Genomic DNA, 18,999 nt, shown 5'->3' with positions numbered 1-18,999 from the left:
TTAGTTTTTCCCGGATTGTTTAACTTTGTACACACACACAAAGAGACACACGCACAAATCACCTTTATCAACCTTTTACCATCAGATAAAAAAGGAATAGTCAGATATGAGCCTGATGAAGTATCTTCATTTATCTGGTCCGTCTCCGGGTGAATCTGCCCTCCTGTTTATCCAGATATAACACTCTGCTGTGAATTCATTGTCCAAGAAACTGATGGGAGAATCACGTCCCTCATTTTGGCAGTGGGAATTAAGAAATAAAGCCTGAGTGATGTAGGGTCTTGAAATAGAAATAGCACAATGCCAGCATGAGCGTTTTTATTGTCATCTTTGTGTGTTTGTTGACAGAAATATGGCCATTTGTTCCACGGCCCTGCCATCTGCTGAAATAGCTACATGACAGTAGATGTGGGGGCAGAGGGATTCCTGTGTGAGGGCATGTGACAGTCTGAAATGAGAATGAGAGGAATATGAAAAATATGAGGGTGCAGTCTTGTAGCTTACGTTACATCAACTAAATTAGTTCACACAGTTGACTGTGCCCTACACGATGATCTTATAGGATTTAGGCCATTTGATAGCAGGTTAAAGCAGGTTTGGTTAGGCTAATCAGCATGATATAGTCTCAATTATGTTTGGTAATGAACAATACAAGAGTCTTGTTTTGTTTGCCATATAGTACATGGCAACAGATCAGAAATGTGTCCCACGATTGAAACTCCATGCTCCAAACAACTAATGAGGATTAATTTTATAGCTGGTGCAGATTCTGTAGCAATTAACCTCACACTTTGTTTGGACATTCATCATTCATTTAACATGTTGAACAAAAGGATCAAAACTAATGCAACAAAACAAGAGATGTTGCTTATTCCTTGGCAGAACTTACATCACCAACAATCAAGTAAGTTTAAAGGAACAATCTCGAACCTTTTCATTTAAATAAATGTCTTTTAAGTCACTATCTATCGCCGAATTAGGTAACACAATAATGATTGAGCCTATGGCCCACTGATGAAAGCCTTTACATTTGCAGTATATCATATTTTTATTGACTGGGTGTCTGTGGCGACATTCACTGAAAAATCTCAAGCGGCGCCCAGTTAGTGACACATTTCCATCACCCAGCAGTGGTTGGTTCTGCCAGAGAGGGTAGGCGGAGCTAAGTGATTGCACTTCCGGTTTCTGCAAGCATTGCGAACTCTTGTAATTCTTGCCAGTGGGAGGCGCTCAAGAGCACAAAAATTGAAATATTCGAGATTGCACCTTTAAGGTGTGTTATGTTAGCTTGAGGCTAAAGAACTCTCAAGCCACTAGCCAAGTATTAGCGGAGTCTAAAGAGCTCTGATAAGAACCCTTCTTTCTAACTCCATACATTAAGATTTTATTCATTTTCAAATGAAATAATTAGTCAAACAATGCTGACTCTGTACCCTCAGAGGGGTTAATACAGCTATTATTTACACATGCTGTGGTACTACCCAAGATCTCTAAACAGACTTTGAATTCAAAGCACTTGGTCTTAGTAACTACAAAACAACGCAGAACAAACTGACCGTTAGATGTTGCAATTTAAAGAATTATATGAAAATCTACTTTTAGGGCCGCTGGTTTGGCTTGGTTGGTGGAGCAGGCGGCCCATGTATAGAGGCCGCAGTTCTCGACGTACTGATCGCAGGTTGGAGTCCCGGGCTGTGTCCGAAACCACATACTAACGTACTGCCTACTACATACTCAAACAGTATGTACTGCTTACTGGCTACTAACCTGACTATTAGGATGCCGTTCACATCATACTCAGAGCCGTCTTCTCCGTATCGCGTGACTTAATCGTTTACGTATGTCCGGTATGATCTCCGGTCCATCTCCACCATAGTAGAAGCTGAATAGCCGCAATGCATTTTGGGGCGGTTGAGTACAACCAGTGAGCTCCCGTCTCATACTCAAACATCCGGGCCGATCTAGTATACATCCGGGCATTTCTTGCATACACGAAATTGCATACTATGAGATGGGAACGCATGACATACTCAATATTACGTCACGGTTAGTATGATTAGTATGATTAGTATGATAGTATGCGGTTTCGGACACACCCCCGGTCTGCCGATCATTTGGTGCATGTCTTCCTCCGCTCTCTACTCCCCACATTTCCTGTCCCTCTTCAGCTGTCCTATTATAAAGGCAAAAAGCAAAAAAAATGATCTCTAAAAAAATAAATACATGAATAAATAAAAACAAAATCTACTTTTAGAGAATCAGTCTTAAAAATATGTTATAAAGTGAGAGATACTATTAAAGTCAAATTGCACTATGACAGGTGTCACCAAGTAAAAACATAATTGTTCAGTGAGCTGTGAACAGAAAGTAGTGTAAGAAGCATGGTGGTAAGATAAACCAGAGATTAATGTTTAAGATAAGCTTAGTGAGGCTTGTGCAGACGTGCTGCTTAGCTCACTGATTGGTCCCTCAGTTGGGAATGTACGGGCAGCTTTGATAGAATAATTAAGAATACACAAGTCTTAACTTGGCAATAATTGGCACATACTTTGAAAGCACTTTAAACAGTGCTCATTTAAGCCTGAATCTCATGTCATAACTGAGGTTTGCAGTGATAATTTAGGGATTTAGAGAATAGCACTGCAGCTTTGTGGTTTACGGGCAATTAGTTTCCTCGAAGAACATCATCGTCTGTCGAGAAAAGTCTTGGCAATGGAGCCTGGAAGGGCTGCGGGTGAACTTTCACCTCCAGGCTAGATGGCGTGAAGAGCTTTGTGATGCTACACAGCAGACTGCAGACGTCGACATCACTCAGGAGAGGGAAGGAGGCAGATGGATGAAGCATACTTACAAGTGAAGATATGGGGGAAAGGGCAAGTTACACACTGGCCGAGTAAATTCAATATTTGGTGGAAGACTGAGCTACTTCTGGAGACCAATTCAAAAAGATGTTGGTTCAAGTTCTGCTACAGCGTAAATCCTCTCCCTGTCTTGGCTCATGGAAGGTTTCTATTATACATAATTAGCATCATAACTGGGCTAGATGTTTGTGGAAGACATGCAGCGACCGCACAAAGAGTTTAATCACAGAGTTCCTTCCTTTCCTCTTCAGAGTTGAGTCATCCCTGTCCCTCGCCCCCGCAGATCCAGCGAGGGGCCAGGGATTCCCCTGAAGGCCGATCCCTTGGAGTCGCTGTGTTTATTGTTCATCAGGGGAGGCTTTACGTCCGGAACATCAGAAATAGAGAGTGCATGTTGGAGTATGTGAGTCGGGAAGTGGAGTTTGTTAGATTAGCTGCGACGTAGACAAAGCTTTGAGGCTTTCTTGCCTTCTCAACTATTTTTTACTTGTTAAATCCTGTTGGAATCAAGATCGGGAACAGGGCCGAAAAGGGCAGACTTGAGAGATGACTTCTACTTGCAGTGAGCTTTACAACAACCACGAGATGGAAACCCTTTGTGAGTATCTGTTTGGATCTATTTTGTGTCTTTTGGAGAGCTTGACTGTTTTAGACTCTGCAGAGGGAAAAGGGACGACTGGTTTCCATTAAGGCCAATCAAGTCGAGACATGATGTATCCCCTTCAGATGGGGATGTAGGAAATGGATGCGCAGAGCCATCCGAAAGTCCTGGTTAAACATTCTTCCCCTTTCTTTCTTTTCTATTTCATTGCAAACCTCTTTGTTTGGACGAAACTGATCTGCTGAATGGACACTATTCAACTTCCTCTTAAAATGCTTCCCCTAAAAACAAGTTTGCATCTGAGTGTTGCTGTGGTTTATATAAAAATACCAACGCTTTTGTGGTAGTGAAAATCTTTAAAGACTACTTCCTCTGTCCTTCTGAGTCCTTAGTAGCTGGGAAACTTTGGCGGCTTAAAACAGTCAAACACCGCAGGCAAACACTTCCCCATTAACAAACGCTCTGACCACAACATCAGGACAGTTTTTCTTCTTTGCGGTCAGCGTCATAACAACAGTTTTTACTCTACAGTAAAATCATAGAGAAAAAGGAAATATAGTCCCGAGTTATTGTAACCGTGAGGTTAAACATCCAAGCTGACAAGTAAAACCTGGAAGGGTTGAAGCATTTTACTGTCAATGTGTGAAGTAGCTGAAGATTTACACGCAGATTAATCCATCTGTACTGGTAACGTATGTTCAGTGATTTCAGCCAGAGGGGGAGGCTGCGTCCTGGAGGCCACTTTAGGGTGTTGAGATAAACCGTCCTCACTCATCACACATGCTGTCTCCATTTGCGCCACAGGGGAGCAGAGCAACCACAGCAAAAAAACACAACAGGAAGTCTCCAGCAGACACAGCTATCTCCCAAGTAGATATCCAGGCCAAGCAGATGTTCTTTCTCTTTCCCCTTTCCCCCTCTCCTCCTCCTTCTTTTTCTTCTTCATCTCTTTTTCTATGCTTTCTGGTTTCCTTCCTTCAGCGTGTGTCACTGAGTCACTCGGCCCTCTGAGTCATGTTGGTGACTCTTTAAATAAGCTCCATATGTGCCTGGCCATGATTTGGTGGCCTCCAGCAATCAGCCCTGACCCCACAGAGCTGCCCAAAAGGGGCTCACAGCATGCCAGTCATCACCGCATGTCACCGACTTTAGTTACTTCTGTCCACATGATTAGATGATGTACCAAAAGTCAGTGAGTAGTTTCACCGACATTGGTGGTGTGTTTCAAAGAAAAAGTAGGAAAAGTTAAATCACGTCATTCGAGCTTTGCAAAGCAGCACAATCTTTCCGACAAAACATCTGACTCCTGGTTGAGTTTTTGAATTAGATATGGAGGACATTTGTACGATGTTTTCTGAAATCATATTGCGCATATAGTCCTCTGTCTTCACACTAAATCACCAGGCTTTTACATCTAATTGAATTTCCTTTTTGATCAGAGCTGCTTTTAAGTCTTTAGGACAACTAATAAAGAACTCCTTCCATTAATTTGACCGATCCTTTGATCTTTGGTTCCCACAAGAGGAAACGACATCTTCAGACACTGCTGGGTCATGGATTTCACTGACAACATTGTTTATTGTTTAGCGAGAGATATATGGAAATTGTTGTCTTTGCTGATATATAGCGGGAATGCTTCAGAAGTTTTGCCCAGAACCCCAAAAAGGCTTTTCTTCAGGCCTTCCAGACAGCAAAAACATGAACTGTTTGTACTGTTTCCACACTGGAGACATGCTGGTGGCAGATTTAGGATCCTAATGTTGAGAGTCTATTGGTGTTTCATTTCCGCAGTGACTCTATCAATAACCTTACTTTTACTGGACATACTATCGACAAGCAAGAGCCGTTATAGTTGACTTTGAACCAAGGCCCATCAAATGTTTAAATAACAATGCCATTTGGTTCTACATGTTCATAAGCATTATGAACTGTCTTGCAGAGCAGGTTATGTTACTTACATTATACTAAAATTACTTTCACAGTCTGGGAGCTTATCTCTACTAACAGAAAAGTGTGTGGGCCGCTGGTTTAGCTCAGAGGGTAGAGCTGGTGCCGCAAATACAGAAGCAAAGTCCCCGTCGCATTGGCCGCTGCTTTCACCTCTGACCTCGGCCCTTTAGTGCATATCATGCCCACTTTCTCATCCCCATACGTCCTGTATTTCGTAAATGGAAACTGGCAACAAGAATGACTATGTTCCAGCGTAGAGCACATCTAACCTGGTATAAACACACACATAGATGTATGTGTTTCAACAAAACCACAGCCAACTGTGAGATTTTGCAGCTTTGACAGGAAGGAAGCGTTTTCTGCTGAATGTTATGACAATCTCTCTCCGGCCTTCAGTCTGTGTGCTGATGGAGATAAAAATGAGCAACAAAGGAAGCAAATTAATCCCTCTATCCTTCCAGTCAGTCCATATTAAATCCATTCTATTACCAGAATCTCCATTTAATCATGAAACTATTCTTAGATAGCAGATAATGAAATGTCGTCTGCATGAGTGTGTTGCGCCGACGGCGGGTTGGCTGTGAGAAATGTGAATCTCTGTTGTGGGTGGACTGGGACACAGGAAGCACAGCAGGGTAAGTCATGTTTCCAGCGAACATTTGGGTTTTGGAACAACTTTAATCTTTTTTGCAGCCAATATTGACTTCAGTGCAGCTTGATTCACTCAAATTGTTGATGCTTGAATATCTTATTGTTCTGTAAGCTGAGTGGTAGCAGGTTACAACAGTAAAATATTAATAGAGAACAGCAGCACAGAGCAGAACCACCGAGAACAATCAGCTTAATCTGGCTATTTGCAAATAACTGTTTTATCCTCACATCTGACATCTGAACATGCTTATGATGTGATAACTTGGTGAGAGTTTAGCGTAAAGCTTAATTTAGCTTTGCATAAAGACTGGAGAGAAGAGTAAACAGCTAGCCCCGGTCTCTTCAAGGGTATAATCCCTGGAGTGTTATAAGAACTTGTCGAGCACATAACCCCTCAGGAAACCACAAATTGTGAGCTTTAGCAGTAAAGAGTTTTTTAGCCTTTGGAAGAAGCTAGGCTAGCTGTTTCCCTGTACTTTTAGTCTTTAGCTAGCCTGGCATTTCCTGACCAACTCTCAAATGTGAATTAGTCTTGAATCTCTGTCTATTTTTTATTTAAAGGGAACTTTATCAGCCAGCCCAGACCAAAATGCCTTTGGACGCTACAACCAGTGTGAGCAACACAATGTGCTATGTAGTGCTAAGCTAGCTAGTAGTTAGCTGGGTTGCTAGATCCTAGATTTAATACGGCTTCCAGTTTAGAAAAAGACACAGCTGTCAGGCATGAGATGATTTAGGAAACAACACTTAACATTAGTTTTCTAGCAAAAACAATCTTCTAGTTTCTTTTGTTGTCATTTCAACATCTGCAGCAGCCATTTTGGTTTTTATGAAAAGGCCTTATTAATGCTTCAACCTGCTCGACATTAGCTAAACAGTTCTTTTTGGTCCAACCTGAAACAGGCCATATAGAAATCTGTCTGAACAGGTTTGGGGACCAAAGCAAGTATAAAATTAGCTCACAGTTTTGTCTTGTGTCCAGGCTAGTCTATATGCTAAGCTAAGCCAGCTGGCTCTAGCTTCATAGCTATCGCAAAGATATGAGGATGGTATCGATCTTCTGGTAAAACTCTCAGCCAGAAAATGAATAAGCTTATTTCCAAAGATATTTAACCGTACCTTTTTGTCTTTTTTTAACTTGGAAATGTTCTGATTTAGTCATGGCTTCAGTCATAGTTTTGAGGGATGGAGTGTGATGTCAGAGAGAAAGAGAGCCCAGGAGGATTGAAGAAGAGAGAGACCAAATGTTTTCAGTGCGCAGACACACACACACATACATAAATCCAATACCCTCCTCTGTGACAAAACAGTGGGAGAGAAGGAGAGCAGATGGACACACATAAGGACAAGGGAGTAAGAAGGATATTGTCTCTTCTCTAGTACAAACACACAGGCGCGCACACACACACTTTGCTTCTCCCACACACACACAAAAACTGAGACAAATAAATGTTCCTGTATAATGTCTCAAACATCGTTTCCCACTGCATTTCATTTTGATTAAACTGACACAAACACACATACAGCCTTCCCTCCCGTGGGTTTTCGTAATCGCACGTGGTTTGAGATAGCCTGCTGTATCCACAATGTTCTCCATTCACTTTCTCTGAAAGAGGGGTGTGGCTGCCAAATGCCTTGGTAGCCACTTGGGAAGTTGGTCACATGACTGAGCTGTGGGCGTGGCCTGCCGAGAGCAGCAGCAGCAGCAGCAGCCTCACCAGCTGGAGCTGTGATTGAGAGAGGAACAGTGTGGGAGAGGTGGAGAGGGAAGAGAAGGAGAGAAAAGGGCTGGGTGAGTTGCTGATTTTTCTGTTTGCCATGTGCTTTACTGTCTTACAGTTTGATTTGGGAGAAACTAGTTAAAGGGGGAAGGGGGGAGGGGGAGAGAAACAGAAAGAGAGGAGAGTTGGGCTTGTGCTGTGAGGCTGTTGGTGTCAAAGTTAGTTTGCCAGGTGTGTCGTTTGTGCTGTGCAAGAAATGCTAAAAAAGTTTTGAGGCTGAAAGGTGGAGAGAGTTTTTAACAGGAGAGCTGCAGAAAACCCCTGATAATTCAGCATGCAGGCCTTTTGTTTTCTCATTACTTTCATTTTTTTCTCTCTCTATCTTCTTGCTTCCCCATTGTTCAGCCATCAGGGAGAGTTTGGGGGGTCGAGCACAACCACTCCCCCCCCTCCTCACACACTCCTCCTCCTACCCCTCTCCTTTTCTTTCTCCCTTTCCCTCCCATTGTGTGTCTTCAGCTCTGTAGCATGCATGGATAATCAATCTGCCATAATGGGACAGAGCGTTGACCAATCAGAATGGACCTTGTTACTCTTCAAGGTCTCACTTCTCAGGGGCTCTCTCTCTGTCTCTCTCGTCGTGTTTTCTCCTTGAGCTCCAGCGCTCGTCACATCAGAGTTTGCAGCCTGACTTTGATCCAGTGCAGTGGATTAGCCAGGCACTGATGGAGCTAAGCTGTTTTGACGTGATTTAATTCTGACAATCCCTTGTGTCCGCTCTCAGGAGAGTTTGTTGCGAAGTTCAAGGGGAGGTGAGGAGTCGAACAGGTCATATTTTCAGTTTGAGTTTGGCCCTTCCACAGGGGATAGTAACAACTCTGCTCTTCTTTTCACTCTTGTCAGTTGTATCTGGTGAGAAAATTAGACAATTAGATGGCGGTTAGTCACTTAGATGTAGTTTTGTGCCCTAGAGGCAAGGAAAACTTCTGAAATATCAAGTATCTTCATGGTTTTAGTGTACCACATGGTTTACTTTTACTCAGTTTGGAGTACAGTGGTTGAATAGTTGCATTGTTGGATGCTGCACCAAGAAATCCTTGTCAGGTCTTAGCCAATGGAGCGTTCTGCCAGCAGTCTAGAAGTAAGCAAAACAACAACATGATATCTTCATTTATGGCAAGATATATTGCCTTTGAGTTCAGCCGGGGTTACTCTTGTATCAGAGTCATCCTGTCACAATACCAACATTATTGTGAGCATTACAAAAATTAAGAAACCGATTTGGTTTTCTTTCTGATTTATTCAGCCCGCAGTGTCGGTGTGCTAACGCTGCCTCATATCTGATTTACATAAAGCAGTATTACAATAGCCTCATATTAGGCAACAGTTAAAGCCACTCAGTCACTCTTTGCGGGCTGCTAATCACGTTTGCTTACTCATAACTCAACAAACCACGGACAAACACTTCATTGGGATTGTTTGGGCCCAGCGACTTTAAATAAATCGATTAAAAAATACTGTTTCCGGCTCATTTTACTTGACATACAGTACTCTTTAACATGTCGTTTGAAGAAACCTGAAATGCAAACATTTACATTTTGTGCTGCAGGTGCAGGTCCTTTGATCCTTCAAAGGGAAGCCTCCTTTGTATAGAGTTAACCTGTTGTTTCCATCATGTTGGAGAGTTCGGTGCACTTTTAGCTCATGTTTTTGACAGAAGAGTTTGCCCTGAAGGCAGCAGCATGCGTGATGAACATGCTTTACAGTAAACAGCAGACTGTTTGTCTGAAAATATTCTTTCCCACATTATAGTTTGTCTTCATAGTCCTTCAGTTAATTGCTTCCATGTGTGGGAGAATCTCATATCAGCTCGTCTTCTTTTGCTGCCCCATCCTCAAGTGAATAATGTCATTGTTATGTTATGTTACTTGGTTTCCGTCATTGGTACATTGAAGTGGAAAATGATGAACTAACAGGGTTTTTGGACAAGAGCAGTGAAAAGGAAGTATATCATATACTGTGTCTCACTCTGGGTGCACAGAGGAGGATGTTTTTTCTGTTCTACATGTGTGTCACGGGGGGAGGAAGTCAGACATGTCATGTCCTGTCAGAGGTGACAGGTTGAGGGCCTGACAGTACTGTAGGAGTGGGGGCTTGCCTCAAGGCATTATGGGTCATTTGTCACGGGGGTTTTTTTTAAATTCTGGGATATAAATGGGAATTGACAGGAATTCGTTTGTCTCGCGTTGTTGTATGTCTTGGATTCATACTTTCTTGGCTGTGAAACAAAGTAAAATGGAGAGCTGATGAACAAACCTAATAAGCAGTACAGTTGACTGAAAACTTCTCGTCTCTAAGTTCACACCCTAAACTGTGTCAATGTTTCTCATTTCCTCTCATAAAGCGCTACACGCAGCATCCAGTGCTGACATATTCGAACCGGCCGGCCCTCTTTCCCACTGCAGCATGGCTCTGTTTGTCCTTTACCCTAAACCAGTTCCCCTCTTGCATGCAGCTGTGGATGGCTCTGCCCTCCTCTTTCCTCTTCGTGTTTCTCAGAAGTGTTTGGGTAAAAGCTGTGTTCGGTGCCCTGAACAGCAGGCTTTTACTCTTGTACTCTTGTACTCAGCAGCACAATGACTGCCCTGCTGCGTTGCGCTATTTTTTGTCATTTTCTCAGTCTCTGCTTACAGTCATCGATCCAAACGCTTGTTGTGTTTTTCAGCCCTTCTCTGTTATCGTAGCATTAGTATCACATCTCCCCTCTCTGTGGACCCTCCATCTACAGCTTTTTCTCTCCATCTCTTCTCACCCTTTAAATCTTTTTTTCGGAGGTGTTTTGGGACAGGTCATTATCTAGACTACCAGAAGTTTCCGTGTGGAAAGCTGTATTTCAGCAACGAGCAACAACACCATCTGCTTTGCTCCTCGCTAGGCCAGGGGTCGCATTCTCAGTGGGCCGACACGAGTGACAAGCTGGAAAGATGAAGTGTGCCACGAGCATTCTTCAGACCCTTTCTGACGTGCCGATGTCTGTTTGTGTCAGCTGTAGCCGTCGTTGAAACCCAACGAAACTCTTTGTTGTCGTGATGGAGAAACACTTCAGGATTTTTAATGAGCACGTACGGATGAGTGAGTGAGTGAGAGGGATTTCCTTTTGGATGTAGATGACAGCCCAGTGAGATCCTCCCCCATCCTCCCAGCTCCCTTATGTGGACCTCACTCTGTCGCTTCCTACTGTAAACACAGCGGCATGCTATCTCTAGCAAGCAGAACACAGGGTAGCATTAAGCTAGCTCCTTTGAAAAGATGTGTACAGTTGGCGCTGAAACTAGCAACTGCTTTCATTAATAGCTAGGAAAGAAATATCATTGTAATATGTCATGACTTGTTGGTAAATTGTTATTAATAGCTTTCTTTTAGAAAAGGGAACTTACTTAGCTAGCTCAGTACAGGTCCTGCATGAGTATTCAACCCCCTTAAACTTTTCACGATGTTTTCATGTTGAAGCTGCACAGTAAAACAGATTTTATTGGGGTTAAATGTTATGGACATAAATACACCATTTCAATTTAGAAGGGTCGTATTTCATGGTATTGAAGAGTATTTAAAAGTAAATATTTGAAAAGCTTTGAGTGCTTTGTGGTTAAACCCTTTAATGCAACCAGTTGCCTTTAGGTTAGCTTGTGCTGCTATTGTTTGCTAATTAAACCAAAACTAGGCCAAATAAGTTTGTTAAACTTCCAGATTGTATCAGTAAAATGTGAATAAAACTCTGAGTGGGGTCAGTACTTATGCAAGGCACTGTAAATCCACACTATACACACAATATGGACCTACTACGATATCAAAATGTGGAAAGAGAACATCATCTTAGCTCATGACCTCCTGACGTCACACAGAATACTTTTACATCCTACGAACCCATTTGTTCGGCTGTTGTCTTATTTTTTAAGAGAGTTAACATCTAAGTGTTTGTCCCCGGCCTGCACTCAAATGCTCTGCGGGTTTAAGCCGTCCATCTGTTCTGCAAAACAGGTTGTGGGTCTTATTGTCACATGTAGGTGTTAGCCACTAGAGTTAGCCACGGAGCTCCTCTAAATGTCTTAGCGCCATCACTCTTTGTCAAGAAAGTGAGTAATCAGAACAGCACTGGAAATAGAGATTTGTTTAAGATGACACAGTATATTTCTCATGTACAACTTCAAAAAGGGAATACTTTACCTCTCTATTCTCCATAACACTTCTCCATAACATTGTTAGATGATATTTAACTGTACGTATCCTGTATCCATGTGACATAGTTAAGACTGTCAGTCTTAACTTCCTTCTTGTGCTTCCTTCTTCTGTCTGGATCCTGCATCTTTCTCAACCAGACGACAGCAGGCATAAAACTTAATGATCTCTTCCTCTTTAGAGGGAGCCACCAAAGGGCCAGTGGAAATATCATCTCCGGTTTAACAGGGAGAGAGAAAACGAGAGAGAGAAGAGACAGAGGATAAACACACTTTCATAGAAACACACTGACACACTCAGGGAGGGGAGATATTCAACCAGAACTGCAGCAGGGCAGAGATGCAGAGCTTTAACCTCATGGGAACCATGTTTTTTTTTAAATAACGGAGCTTTCAAAGAGCTGTCAGTAACAGTGTGTGAGTGGATGAACAGACATACCTTCTTATCCCAAAAGCACAACCCTCTAAGGAGTGAGTGGACAGCTTTTGAACATATGTTCAGACAGTCTGAAGGCAGGATGAAGTACCTTGTTGTGCTGACGGTATCACTGAAAATAAAAAACCATTGCAAGCTAGAAGTTAATAGTTAGAATATTTTCTAATGTATTAGGTTCCTTGAAACTGTGTCCTGCAGGATTCCTCAAACAATTCATTAGCATGGGTATAGCATGCACATTGAAACTGAAGGCAACATATGTGAAAGTAACAGTTTGAATGCAGAAAACAAGAACTGAAAACACATCATGGTCGACTATAAAACTCTCCCACACAGCCCAGTTCTTTATGCAGAGTGTCAGTCATCGACCACACCGTTAAAACAGTTTGGCTCATCTGCAATAATTACACGTTGAGCCTGCCATGAATCATTTTACTGATTTCTTTTTTGTCCCAGCCTCCTTCGCCCTGTTTCTTTCTTCAGAATATTTACCACCCCAATATTTTCACGGCCTGTGGGTTGAAGAAAACATAATGTCTTTGGTTTTTAGGAAGACAATAAAGACTTTGTTTCTGGCTTTGGAAAGTCCAAGTTTCACTGAGTGAATATTAAATGTAGGGTCAGATGTGAAGTGCCTGATGGGATTTTAATGGAGGCCTTGAGAAGGGAGTGTTGAGTTATGTGTGAGTCTCAAGTGGAAGAGGATTCTGTTACAGTAAAACATGTCTGATTGAAGGGAAAAACTTACAGGTCAGTTTAAAGAAGGAACAGTGGGTTTGATGTTTTAGGATATAGATTATTGATATCTGCTAGGTAAAGGTTTACATGTGACATACTTTCTGTCAAAGGTTGATTTCAGTTGCATTGTGCTGTTCTTTAAAGTGGTAATCTCGCAGATCTCATTTGTTCTCTTTGGCGGCACCTATGGCGATAAACGATAATAGCACGAGCACACTTCCCAGATATCCAGACAGTGTTGCATGTCTGACGTCCACGGTTGGCTCCGGTTGCAACTCTGAAGTTATATCTGTAGTCATCGATTTTTTCTTTGTTTGTTAAGCCATAGTAGATTGCCGTGTACTCACAACACTTGCAGAGACCGGAAAAGCAGCCGCTTCGCTCCGCCTACCCTCTCTGGCAGACCAACCACTGCTGGGTGACGGAAAACGCGTCACTAACTGGGCACCGCTTGTGATTTTTTTCCGTGAAGTCGCACCAGACACCCAGTCTGTAAATCTGCTAATGCAAAGGCTTTCATCAGTGAGAAGTAATCTGTTGAGATGTCTCTCAGTCTAAAACTGGACACTTTTGTCACTTTTGTCATGACCAAATTAATATTATGGTTGATAAAGTAGAGATTTATTTTTACAGGATTTTGGCAGGACTTATTCTACCTCAAAACAAAATTGAAAAGCACTCGTGTGATTTTAGTATTTTGCTTTCATAAAGTTAAGGGACTTAAATCGGCACAGACCGAGATTTTCAGTCTTTAAGTCCCTGAATGTGTCATGATCCAAAAACGATGGCTCCTACATTTCCCATAATGCAGCTTGGGAGCATGTTTCTAAATATACTCCCTACCTGGTAAACATCACATCTTTTAAACCCCATTACCCAAGTTTGTGACTCCCTTTGTGGCTTTCTGTTTGAAAACTTCCCAAGCTCCTGCTGAGATAACCTCGATGACATCATGCAGGTTACTCCCTCAGACTTGGCAAAGCTCCCTTCAGAGACACAGATAACATCCTACAACTGTTTTTACTAGCTGAGAAGTACTCTTTGTGACGAGTAAACTGTGAAATTGAGGGAGTACCCTTTAGGCTACAAACCTTTCTCGAACGGATGTAAATGGTGTGGTTTGTCTGCTGTGACAACAAACAGGAAACCAAGGCATTAGCTACCCTAATGTGTGTAAAACATAGAAAATAAACGCGCTGTATTTATTTATACCGATGAATCAACCCAAATCCAAGTCCTCTTATTTGAAGATAAAGGAGCAGAGTTGTCTCTTTGAAGGGATCTGTCCACTCATGCAAAGAAAAGCTTGAATTCATCTCCATTCATTAAACACAGCTCTCAGCTCAGCTAATCCTTAAGTGCCGCTTTTGAATGTCACGAGGTTAAAAACAAAGTGTATTTGTTCGAAGCAGTCTTTGAACACAACATCTGCTTGTAGTTCGATTAAAGCTGTTTTCATTTGGAGTCTTTGTTTGATGAGTGGAGATCAAAGCAGGTCAAATATCTTAATGCGTTTTCTCATTTAGGGGTCAGTTTCGATTCATTGATGCACCTGTTCAGTCCTCTCTCACAGCTCTGATTCCTGTATCTTCCCTTTGAATGAACTTTGCACCCCGCTGGCTCACTGTTGCTTTTTTTGGCTTCGGCTAAATAAAACGGCGCTCTTCCAAGGATTTTCATTCCAGTGCAATTCCACGTGTCTGAGGCGTTGCTCTATTTTGATTTAACCGTTGGGTCTGGGATTTGACGGCTGAGGCCACCGAGTCGTGATCTGAGTCACACTGTATGTCTGTGTCTTCGTTGGTAATGAGGTTACTCATCCAGAGACGCAGCTCGTCGGGGCTAAAGGTTGTTAACGCTCTTGGTTGCGGAGCATGATAACGCTGGAGAGCGGTTGTGACTCATGAAGACACACTGCAGAGGCTGTTGTGGATGCAAATGGCAGAACTGTCACTTTGGTGCTTAAATATATATGTTGAAGAGGATTGCTAATGGCTAGCTCATTCTTCGCCCTGAGAAGGAAAGTGGAAAGTGCACAGTTGGACGTAGCAGCAGGGTGGTTGTCAGACTATCAATTCTCGACTCTTCTCGAGCTGCCATTTTGTTCTTCCTTTTTCCATTACATGTTTTTTTGTGTGTCTCACATTTACCGCTTCTTGCTACTCAGCTGTTTGTTTGCCTATTGCAGAGTGTGACTGTTTGTCTATTCATAGAAAGCGGGCCATGTACGCCAGCAGATGGCTCATGGCTGGCACGGTCACGGTGCCCAGGAGGCCGTTTGGCTGCAGACCTGGAGTATGTCATTAGAGCCAATCTGCACTCTGTCACTCAAGAGGCTGCTGATGCAATCGAGCCCAATGGAGTCTAGAGCAGGGATTAGCCAAATGCCGCTTTGTGACACTATGCAAACATTTGCAAACACATCGGAAGCCTGAAGATACATCCAAATACATCAGGATGATTGTATCACTTCCAAGACGCTGCATTTCTGTGTCTGGTTTCCTGAGGACAGCGATGCAGCCTTGAATCGGCTGGAGCCCAACATGTTGAGGTATTAAGAGACGGTTCGTATTACAGCTTGGATTGAGCTGTGCTCCTGAATGTCAGGGTTACTTTTAGCTGATAAAATATTCTCTAGCCTAAAGGGAAATGGCAGTTTGGTTGTGGAAAAACACAAGCTTGAATTCTGATCATTTACCGACCAACGTTTGGCACAGGGGAATTGATCTTTCTTAGTTTCCCAAGATTTTCCCAATGGTTTTATAGAGTTTTATCCAAGCCACATGGAATATCAGATCACAGCACAGTTCAAAAGTTAACCAGTAAGCTGTCGTATGAGTACTACACTTATAAAGTTGGACCAAAATTGTATGGCATTGCTGGCTTACCTGTGTGATATGTCAAAATGCAGGTTCATTCACAGTTTAACGAAGACGTTTAAGCTCTATCATCAGCTCTCAGGCTCCCTCAGTGTGTGTGTGTGTGCTTTCCTGTGCGACAGGTCCCAGTGCCCTTAAATTAAAAGCACCCACGATGCTCCAGAGGCTGCACACAGTGGTTATTAGCAACTCTTTTCCCAGGACAAAGTCACAGACAGCCAAAGGAGGGATTTCTTTTTGAGGAAGTCTATACTTCTTAGTTGCAGTAAAAACTGGGAAATTGATACTTGAAGCAAGATCACACGTCTTTTACAGCCTCCCACTGTCTGCTGAACCTCCTTCTCCCACTTTCTGTCTCATTTAAGTGCAAAACTCTGAGCAGGGAAATTAGATATCAGAGACATGCCCACCTGCTATTTGTGCTATATTTAAACGTGTATCACTGACGAGCTTAATGTAGCAAGACTACATGCTAATCAAACGTACTAAAGTGTCCATTTTCTCAGCAACACACCATCAGATCCTGTTACATTATTAGAGCGACATTGTACCTGTTTGTATGAAAGCAGAGAGAGACGGATTAAGTCAGGATGTCGGTCTCCCTTTAGCTTCAGGTAAATGTTTGTGGTTTGTAGTGTCTGTGAACACCACAAGTCTGTGTCACAGCACAGGAAACGTTGTCTCCTCCTACATGAAGACGTGTGTGCTGCTGCAGGCACATACTTTGGCAGAGCTGAGCCGTGTTTTTAGTTTGCCTGTTGCAGCGGTGCCTTGGCACACAGCCTTCTTCTTCTACTACTAGCGAACTGATCCTCCTTAAAGTGAGGTAAGCCGTGATTTGTAATAGGCAGAACTTTCTTACAACAACATCCATGTCCATTTTGTCTTCCTAATTCTTTTATGATTGGGAAATTCAGCTCTAATCTACAGCTGCAGAGCTTCACTTTGGTTCTTTTATTTGAGAAAAGTCAGTCTCTTGTGGATTGTGCTGCTAACATGAGGTGCTTGCTTGTCCAAATTTCATGCAACATTGAGGAGCAGATGTGAGTCTGTTCATATGTGATTTATTGGTGACTGTATACAGGGGAGTAAGGACCAGTGGGAAAACTTGAATTCTTTTTTGAACACTTATATTTACCTTTTTTTCTGTACATGTGTGCAGATGTGTGCATCTCTCTGTTGGGTTTTAGGCAGACAGTGTAAATGACAGATTGTCACCTTTCACTGTGGCCTCACAGGAAGGCGGATGCTCATAATTGTGAATTTAAAGTCTGGTGTATCCTGTTTCACACAGGAAATGAACTGCTCAGATCAGTATCTTCTGTCTTCATGCTGAACTTGGTGCATTCTGCAGTTCATTTGTGTATGCAGCCATTCTGTCGTTTGTTTGTTCCCTATATCTTTATTACCAGTAGATTTAACTCGCATGGAAATCTAAAACTTAAATTAACACCCCTTCTGTTTTTTTGTGTTTCTTTTCATGCATCCCTCAGGGTCAGAGGTCAACCTGAGCCACAGCAACATGTCTGAGTCCGCCAAACCCCACCACCCCAACCCGCAAGGGAAGGGGGAGAAGACCCAAGGCAACGACTTCAGCTACGTGGGCATCGATGCCATCCTGGAGCAGATGAGGAGGAAGGCCATGAAGCAGGGCTTCGAGCTCAACATCATGGTTGTGGGTGAGTCAGACGTACAAGTCACACATTTAATTTAACACTTAAAGGTTTAATAAGTAGGATTTTTCCCTGCATTTTGTCAACAACATATTCAAACTGGGCCCCTCCTCCTGGGCTCTTCGTCACCAGAAGTTCACTCTCACTCTCTCGTGCGAGAACACGCCCACCCGGCCAAGCTAACACCGACAGCATCACGGTTACCTTTGTGCAAGCCTGCTAACCACCGGTTACCGTTGTGCAAGCCTGCTAACCACCGGTTACCGTTGCACTAGTATGCTAACAGACGGTTACTTTTGCGCAAGCATGCTAACCGGCGGTTAGCTTGTCTTACCCGGTTTGAGGCACCTACCTGTCCAACAGAAAGAAGGCCATCCCTACATTGCTCTTTCGCCATGTTCGCCGGTCTGAATGGGGCCCAGTTGCCTATTTGAACCACTCCCACACTCACCTATACGCTGTGATTGGCTCAGGGAGCCACAACAGCGCCCCTCCTGAAAACGTCCCGTGCAAAGCAAAACAACAGAATAGATGCAGAGGGAAGGGTCTCACAAGGGTCTGCACACACTTACCAACACACATGTATAGAGGCCCATAAGTGATGATTATATTTGTAAAAGCCTATATTTTATTTTTCTAGGAAAATCCTACTGATTATACCTTTTAAAACAGTCCAAAGGTTTGATTATTCACTAACAACAAGGACGTTAGATAATCCCCTGAAGTATTTCCAAATCGTCAGACTTTCAGTCCCCTTCACCTTTCCTGCATTCGTAGTGTCACTTTGCGTTGCCTTTCCCCCCACAAATTACATTCATATGCAGCTAATTTGCAATGGCAATTCAACCTTCAGTGGTAACATCACGTGCCAGTGAGCACATCCTCGTAATGACCTCATTATGCTAAAGTTGCCATAGTAAATTGCGTGAGTAAATATTGTGGGGGGCAAATTAAACTGTAAAAGTTGAAACATGTTTTTAACGCTTATTAAAAGCATATAAAAAGATGTATTTATGAGAAACTGTTGGTGACGTAAAGGTTTGCTTTGCTGTTTCCATGCAGCCTGACCTCGAGCTTGACATTGAGCTTGATTCTGGTTTCATGGTAGATAAAACTGACACAGATGTACTCAGAGGGACCGCGGCTGTAATTGCTTCCAAGTGTTTTTGCAACAGTGACTCAGTTGTGAGTTCGGCAGAAAAAGAACAGACAGTAACCCAGATAAAACATTCTCAATGTTGGCAGCGTGAACAA

General features: G+C 42.8%; 1 protein-coding gene across 6 annotated transcripts in view; it reads left to right on the top strand.

Annotated features, from left to right (window-relative positions):
- The window catches only part of septin9b (septin 9b), an 81,076-nt gene that overhangs the window by 45,759 nt on the left and 16,318 nt on the right, over positions 1 to 18,999 (top strand). For 3 of the 6 annotated variants that reach the window (XM_069665319.1, XM_069665318.1, XM_069665317.1), the window contains exon 3: positions 17,566 to 17,751. In XM_069665319.1, coding sequence (XP_069521420.1) covers positions 17,566 to 17,751 — 186 coding nt within the window. Of the gene's footprint in view, positions 1 to 3,317; positions 3,460 to 7,804; positions 7,856 to 16,835; positions 16,899 to 17,565; positions 17,752 to 18,999 lie in introns of those variants that run through there. The other 3 variants (XM_069665320.1, XM_069665323.1, XM_069665321.1) reach the window with 3 other exon arrangements.

This window comes from Semicossyphus pulcher, unplaced genomic scaffold (genome assembly GCF_022749685.1).
Source record: "Semicossyphus pulcher isolate SPU_LCO1_2020_fin unplaced genomic scaffold, fSemPul1.0.p SCAF_17, whole genome shotgun sequence".
NCBI classification, from domain to species: domain Eukaryota; kingdom Metazoa; phylum Chordata; class Actinopteri; order Labriformes; family Labridae; genus Semicossyphus; species Semicossyphus pulcher.
Note: the sequence above shows the minus strand (reverse complement) of the source record. Positions and strands in the feature narration are given on the sequence as shown.